The sequence below is a fragment of the Camarhynchus parvulus genome, chromosome Z (assembly GCF_901933205.1).
Source record: "Camarhynchus parvulus chromosome Z, STF_HiC, whole genome shotgun sequence".
In the NCBI taxonomy this organism is placed as follows: Eukaryota; Metazoa; Chordata; class Aves; order Passeriformes; family Thraupidae; genus Camarhynchus; species Camarhynchus parvulus.
The window spans coordinates 70,295,504-70,303,043 of record NC_044601.1 but is presented as its reverse complement, the minus strand read 5'-3'; the positions used below and the strand labels follow the sequence as shown (position 1 = coordinate 70,303,043).

General features: G+C 46.2%; 1 protein-coding gene across 2 annotated transcripts; it reads right to left on the bottom strand.

The window, feature by feature from the left end:
- Positions 1 to 460: 460 nt before the first annotated feature.
- SEC11C (SEC11 homolog C, signal peptidase complex subunit) lies at positions 461 to 5,466 on the bottom strand. 2 transcript variants are annotated; one of them, XM_030969054.1, is made up of 6 exons: positions 5,351 to 5,466; positions 4,566 to 4,675; positions 3,976 to 4,125; positions 2,737 to 2,856; positions 2,155 to 2,212; positions 461 to 1,751 (listed from the first exon to the last, which is right to left on the bottom strand). In XM_030969054.1, exons 1-6 carry the CDS (start codon positions 5,390 to 5,392, stop codon positions 1,698 to 1,700), a joined length of 534 nt encoding a protein of 177 aa, XP_030824914.1. In that variant the 5' UTR covers positions 5,393 to 5,466; the 3' UTR covers positions 461 to 1,697. The 2 variants fall into 2 exon arrangements, with proteins under 2 accessions (XP_030824914.1, XP_030824916.1); XM_030969056.1 differs by having other exon boundaries at positions 5,062 to 5,460.
- Positions 5,467 to 7,540: the final 2,074 nt, after the last annotated feature.

Below are 7,540 nucleotides of genomic sequence, written 5' to 3'. Positions count from 1 at the left end.
GACCAGAGCAGCCTACAGGGACCATCCAGCCCAACAGCCTGAGCTCTTCCAGGCTGCCCCAAAGCTCAAGGGCATTGTCCAAGTGCTCCTGGAATGCTGAGCCTGGGGCATCCACCCTCTCCCCAGGGAGGCTGCTCCAGGTCTGAGCACCCTCTCAGAATGGAAATGCTTCCTGACACTCACTCTGATCCTCCCTGGCACGGCTCTGAGCCCCTCCTGTGACTAGATCCCACTGTCACATTGGCCAGCTGCAAAATGTCCAACTGCACTCTCCAAGTCAGGGCTGACTGTGCTCGCATTGGGGTAGGTGGACAGCACAAATCTGGATTTCAGCAACACCAAGAGAAAGAAAAAAAACTTATTCCACATACATTGTCTCCAAAAAACACATTGTTTTTTCTTAATCGGGATGATACACTTCCGGGAAGACTTCATTAACGATCCCAACATTATTCTGCCATGCCATTTATTATACACAATTTTATTTCTATATAATTTGACACAAAATAAGTAATTTTTATAATACAGTTGGACATGAAAACTGCTTAGTAGGACACAAAAGAAGTAATATTACTTGGAGAAATTCAGCAGTTGTCTGCTGAGCATGAGCTGTTACAACAGAAAAGGTGTCATTATTGTATAATAGAGTATTTTTGCAGAGGTAAGGGATTACAGAAGAAACAGAACTCCAGAGGAAAAAAGCATCATGCTGTTCCTTATCAAAGCTACAAAAACAAAGCCAGCAAGGAAAACAAGTTTGCTTTGTTGAAGGTACAACACTGACATTTGAAGATAAAAGTACCAAATTTCATAAAAGACAGTTATCAGGTAAGTTTTTAAATGAAAAATCAATTTTACGTTTAACACTATTCAGGTGTTATATGATAGGAGAGAATAATACATTCTCCAAACTGGCACAAGAGTTCTGGTTTCCCAGTCTTGGCAATACCCCTGAAGCGTACTACTGTGCTATTCATTCAGTAATTTACAAGTGTTATTACAGCCCCAGAAAAGCTTTTTGTTGGGTTAGTTTAAGAGCTAGAACACAAAAGGCAGATCGTCAACAGCCTGAGCACTACCAACACACACAGTCCCTAAAAACCAGGCCTCTAAAAACCAGGCCACCTGGGCTTTTTTCCTTACCCTGTGAAGGAGCAAGTTTCAAATCCAAGGAAAAAGCTCTGAGTCCCCACTGCTCAGTACCCAGCCAGAGTGGAACTCCCCTTCCTGGCTGTTTTTGGCAGCCACAACCAGCCAACTTAGGCATAAGTCTGACTAAACTCCGAGAACTTCCTACCTGTTCAGAGATTCTGTGTCCTTACAAGCACTGAACCAAACAGCATGTATCGTGGAGAAAAGAGGGCACTGACAGATTAAAAATAACCCCCAAGACAAACAGGAGGGCAAAAGTGGGTTCAGATGCAGCACCAGTCAGTCAAATGCACCATGGCATGGCAGGAGAGCCCCTGGCTTCTCCAGCCCTCTAAACCAGTGCCAGGCTAGCTGAGAACAGTCTGCAGAAGGTGGTAAATACATAATTTTGTAATCAGCCAGCAGCCAACAGCTTCACTCATCAGGTGTCATTTATTTAGACAAGATAAAAGCTCGCAGTTACAGTTTTGTAACCGTATACAGAAATGAAACCATCTGAAATATATTAGTTTTTTCCCCCTGTGAATTTCCCTTTGTTCCTGTGTTTAGGATTCCCTCTTGAGCAGTACATATGCTCCCATCACTGCCAGGAGAGCATACTGCAAAGAAACACAGAACACAGACTCGTTACAATGCCTCTCCACCGAGCTCTGAAAGCACAAACTGTTCAAAAGGTGCCCTCTCAGATATCACACTTTGCACAATTACAGAGCTCTGCTCCTACGAAATTGCAGGAAGATTTTAAAGTGATCAAATTCATCATAACCAGGCATTACAACTGCATACACTTAACTAACAACATTCCAATAAATGACATGTTTTCAATTCCTTACAAACAACATATTCTACTGCCCAACAGTAAGCAAGGAAACCCAGCTCATCCTACGTTAGGTACCGAACCACAGACACAAATTTATTAACAAGCATGCTTAGAGGCAAGGCTCTTGTTGTGTGTACTTGTTCTTTTAACAGTTCAAGTATTCAAAATGTCAGTATACATACCTTAAATTTTGGGTAGTCATTCATTATTATAGTTACCATTCCTACATAGGGCAAAAACCTGCAATTGATAAAACAGGTGAATGTAAAATTAACCCTCAAACGTTACATGGAAGTATTTTAATGTTACTCAGTCTGGAATATTTCAGTGCAATCCCATAATTTACGCCTAATGCGGATCTGAATAGGAGTAAAATTCATTAGTTTTCCTTAACCAAAGTTATCTGAGAAAATCTGAAGAGACTTCAGCTCAACTGAAGGAGAAGGAGACAAAGTCAAAAGCCCAAACCTTCCATAAAATTCCTGTGGAATGCCAAAACAATTTCCTAGAAATTCCCAGCAATCACAAGGAGAAGCTGGTTAATATTGTATTTTCAGGTGAACTATTTGTTAGATGCCCCTTTCCACCCCCCACTCCACATCAGTCTGAGGACTATAGGAAGAAACTTTTCCAGGTTTTCTTTTAAATTACGATTCTATCTAAGAAATTTAAAAAATACATCAGATCTGGTTTGTATCAACAGCAGAACCGATTTAAGAGCTAATTTTTCTCTTTAATTACAAAGTACATTTTGCTTTACTTACCCTCTTGCTCTTCCAACAACATCTTTCTTCTCTAACCAGTTCTGACCTTCTTTGTACAAGCCTCTATCATCAACTTCATTATTATCCCCTTTAGTGAGAAATTTGATGTTCCCATTTCCTCTAGAAGGCAATGAGGTGATAAACTAAATAGCACTTAATCTAAAAATCTCAATTAACATCTACAAAGCAAATGAGGATGAAAAGCGCTACAAGATTAGATAACAATGTTTGCTTTCAGCCCTGCTTATTGAACAAGCACCATTAAGTCATTAACATTACAGACTTTACTGACTTTGTCTATCAACAGATATTAGCAAGAAACATTTTTTACAACACTCCTAGATTGTCAATTGATGTAAGCAATTACACAATGGACACGAAAGGGACATTGTCCATGCAGGCACTAAACTTCCTCAGCAAAACCCTGTGTGTTTATCAGCATCTTCGACAAAACACAAATTCAAATAAAGTTCTAAAGTTTACAGTGTTCACATGAATTTTGCTTAAGTACTAATATCAAGAAATGAGGACTTCTCACAAAGACAAATTAGGTAAGAAAAAAAATTAAATAGGCGGTTCTTGGAAATTTTAAAATGGAAGAACAGATGTTACTGAAGGAATAAACACCTTCAGTTCATGGAGCAAATAGGTCAGGGCTTGCCACCTGCAGCTTGGCTCTTCCCTGTGCAGAGCTGGGAGCAGAACTGTGCTTTGTTAGGAACTGTTTAGCAAGGCAGGCATCTGCAATCCCGGCCACACCAAGCCCTCTCCCTGCTGCTTTCTAGCCAGAATTGCCATGGGCAGTGCAGCCAAGGGACACAAGAATAACAAGAGTCTCTTCTTTTATCCTGAATCAAATTTGGAAAACTTCAGTTAGCAAAGCTCATACACCGTCAGGCTGCACCCTGATTGTGAATCTCCACCTTCCATGAAAAATCTGCTCTTCCAACCAAAATCCCAACTGCACAAGCAGCAGCACAGCAGCAGATTCTGCTCCCATGCACATTCCTGCTGCCAGGATTCCTCCTGGGCACAGCTCCACCTGCTCCAGCCCTTAGGGAAAGGTCTCAGACCCTCACCAAGTGCAACACAGAACTGGATGACATCCTACAGCTAAGCTTTCCCTCACTGCTGATCCTCACGTGCCTTTCTCACACACTAAACCACAACTAAACTGACACTGAAAGCCATGGGGAAGGAAAGGAGCTTTACAAACAGAAAAACACCAAGTTGCATTACTTTTCATGTACTTTGATAACTCTGTGAACTATTGGAATGTCTCTGCCTTCAACTTTAAAAACAACTATTTCACCAGCTCTGATTGGGTCATCATGGAAATTTGTTAGGAACAGCAGGTCTCCCCTGTGAAAAGCTGGCTCCATGCTGCCACTACAAACAAGAAAGAGAGAGTTTGTTGGCATAAATGAAAGAAGCACCATGAAATCAAAGAACATTTAATTCTTACAGATAAACCCAAAATTTTAACAGAGATCTGCAGCCTCACCCATTCAGTAACACTGCTCAGACCTTTAACAGAACCCAAATCCCTGAAAGCAATCTGCAGGGGTTTACCCACTGAGTGAAGGACCTTGGGTTTTAAAAGGTCTCACACATTTACTGCTCCTACAAACCTCAGTGGGAACTGGGCCATGGCTACTGACAGTGTGACTTTTGCCAGAGTCCAAACACAGCGAGAAGAAAGTGAGTGCTTGAGTCCCTCCTTAAAGAGGTGACATTTCAAATTCCAACTGCATCCAAGGGGAAGGGGGAGGAGGCAAAAGGCACAACAATACCTGGACTTGAAGCAGAAAGCCTTTCCATTGACTCACCTGAGCACCACAACAATGGGGCTCTCACTGCCAGTCACCACGATCAGCCCTTTCCAGATCATGAGGGCAGAAGACACAATCATAGCAAAATTTAAGACTTGGTAATATAGCTGCGTGAAACAAGAAAATCGGGTTTTAAAGGTCCTGTATTGTATTTAGAAGCACAACATAGAACTTTAACTCAAGTGCACCACAAATTCTAGGCTTTTATGCTAGAATCCTATTCCAGCACAAGCCTGGTAGCACAGGTTGCCATGTCAGAATACACCAAGCTGCAGCATAAAGCTGGAATCCTCTGCGTGCCTTAGTCTCGGCTTAATCCCCTCCTGTGTGTCGGTGACAGACGCAAACACTCTGAGAAAGGCTTACAAAGCCGGGAAGCGACCTGGCAAACGCTCAGAGCTGGCTGGGTCCCACGGCCCTGCCTTCCCCCCTCCCTGTCGAGCTCGGAACTGCCCCAGAGGGACATTGCGTGGGACACCGGGCACAGCCTGACCTTCTGAGAGCGACTTTTGTTTAAAAAGAGCAGCTGGAGGAGACGAGGGACGACAAAAGATCATTTCCTGCAACTGTCATACTGAAACTTATCTAGAAAATCACTGATTTGACTTTCTGCCCCCAAATGCTGCTGCTCCGCCAGTCCTTCCAGCAGCGGAGGTGCTTTAACCACACTCCTTCATTTTCTGTTCCTTTTCTCGGCAGCACAGGGGGACAGCGGTGGGAAGGACCCTGCCAGCTGGCGTTTGCAATGGGCCGCTCCCGGTGCGGGCGGAGCGCCCCGGTACCTGCCGCTTGTTCATGCGCCGCAGGTCCCCGAACAGATCCATGGCGGCCCCGCCGCGGCTCCCGCGCTCCGGGCCCGCACTGCCCGCACTGCCCGCGCAGCGCCGGCGATGGCAGCGGCACCCGCGCTGCTCTCTGGGATCTGTAGTCCCCTTCCCCTCCCGCCCTGCTGAGGCACAGGGGGCCTCCGCGACCAGGTGAACTATAACTCCCAGACGCACCGCGGCGCAAGGTCCTGAGGATGAGGCCCCTTGCTTTTCGCCCTTCGAGGTGCCTGAGCAGCTGGCTGTGCCGAAGGACCGTCGGTGAAGGCTCGGACCCCTCAACTCGGCGGGAAGAGCCGCACCCGCCCGAGAGACATCGGGACAGCTGCGCTGCTCTCCCGGGCGCAGAGAGTCTTGGAGAGTCTTGGGTCAGGCGACTGCCGCAGGCATCCCGGGGCCGCCGCTGCGTGTGCGCAGCTGATTGGCGGGAAGGGAGGCGGGGGGGCGCTGGGGGGCGCGCGCGCTCCGTGGGGGGCGGGCGCCGTGAGGGGCGGGCGGCGGCGTCCGCCAGGGGGCGCTGTGCGCCAGGGGGCGCTGTGCAGAGCGCGGGGTCGCCGTGAGGGGCCGTGAGGGTCCTGAGAGGCCGTGAGGGGCCGTGAAGGTCTGTGAGGGGCCATGAGAGCTGTGAGGGGCCGTGAGGGGCCATGAGAGCTGTGAGGGGCCGTGAGGGGCCGTGAGGAGCCGTGAGGGGCCGTGAGGGCCGTGGCGGCGGAGGAGTGCGAAGGTAGCGAGCGGCACGGCCGCGTCCTCCTCGGCAGCTGTGAGCGGAATAATTTCAAGGCAGCAGCTAGCGGTGACCTCAGCGTTTGCTCAGGCACCGCGACACTCCCCGGTCAAAGGGCACAGAGGCCCAGAAAAGCCGCAGCCGTGTGCGGCAGCCCCTCGGTGCCCTCAGCGATGGGCCGGGGCTGCTCGGTGTGCCGGGCAGTGGGTCAGACCCCCAACAGCACAGGCAGACTTCACACCCGTTTCCAGTTCGTCGCTGAGTGGTTAGATGAGCCTGAAACAGTAAGCAACCAGACAGATAAAAATCACAGCCCAGAGCCCGATTTCCTGGGAATTAAATGGGCCAAACCGAGTCAGGCATTCACCAAGTTTAAAATTAGCCCCTGAAGACTGAGAATGGGTGAACAGAGAACACGTGGAAATGCTACTAAGATAAATGGAAACAAACCGTCTGACCAGAGCAGTGTTTTTGTAATTTGCTAGAAATACATCAAGACTGTAATGTTGGTAAACAGTTGGATGAAACAGACTAGGACTGACTAAGAGAGGCAGAACTGACACTAGACCACAGGGGAAGGAAGGTGTGATGCTCTCAGGAATGAACAGAAATGGCAAATTGGAAAGAAAGCTCCAGGGACACCAGGTAGGCGTGATCTAGATACGATCCTTTCCTTCATCTAATTATATTATGGTGACACCAGTATTCTTTTACTTACTATGCAAGAGTTCCTCTAAGTTTACGTCGTTTCAGGTTAGTTCTCTGCTACCCTTTAAATACTCAGAGAAAAGCATCTGCTACTATCCCCTTTGAGCAGATACAATATTCAGAACTAATTACTAAGAGAGAAGGAAAATATACAAGAGCAGACTCAAAGGTGGTGAAAAGATTGTGAATTTTCTTTGTGCAATTAAGAGTTTAACAAAAAAGGTGTGTAACAAAGTTATATCTTCTGTACAAGTGGGATCTGCCCGCTGAAATGTTGTATTGACTCTTGCCCAGCAAAAGGTTTTCTGCAATTCCCTGAGTAGGTTTTTCATACCATACTATTTGGACAGATTTTTTTTTAATAGAGTTTTTTGCCTTTGTGTACAAATCTGCTTGCCTTCATTTTTGTAAGAGAACCCCAAGAAAACAGAGATTAAAAATGGTGATTGGGACAAAATTGATACAGGCTGTACAATCAACATAAGGGAGACTAATAAACCTCAGTGTCTAAAAACCTCATTGAACATACCATTAATTTACACTAGGGTTCAGACCACTAACTCATAGCAATGCAAAACAATTTGACAAAAACTTCTTTGTTAAATTTGCTTTGCTACTGGGAGGAAATCTCTGTCATTTCTTGTGGTTATAGCTGTACATTCCATTTTAGCTATTAATTAATTATATTAATGCTGGGTACCATATCTGCATCAATA

Coding starts and splice junctions, on each gene's coding strand:
- SEC11C (XM_030969054.1), bottom strand. CDS start 5,392: ATGGATCTGTTCGGGGACCTGCGGCGCATGAACAAGCGGCAG. Junction 4,676..5,350: donor GGCGCATGAACAAGCGGCAG/GTACCGGGGCGC, acceptor TGTTTCACGCAG/CTATATTACCAAGTCTTAAA. Junction 2,213..2,736: donor GTTGTTGGAAGAGCAAGAGG/GTAAGTAAAGCA, acceptor TATCAATTGCAG/GTTTTTGCCCTATGTAGGAA.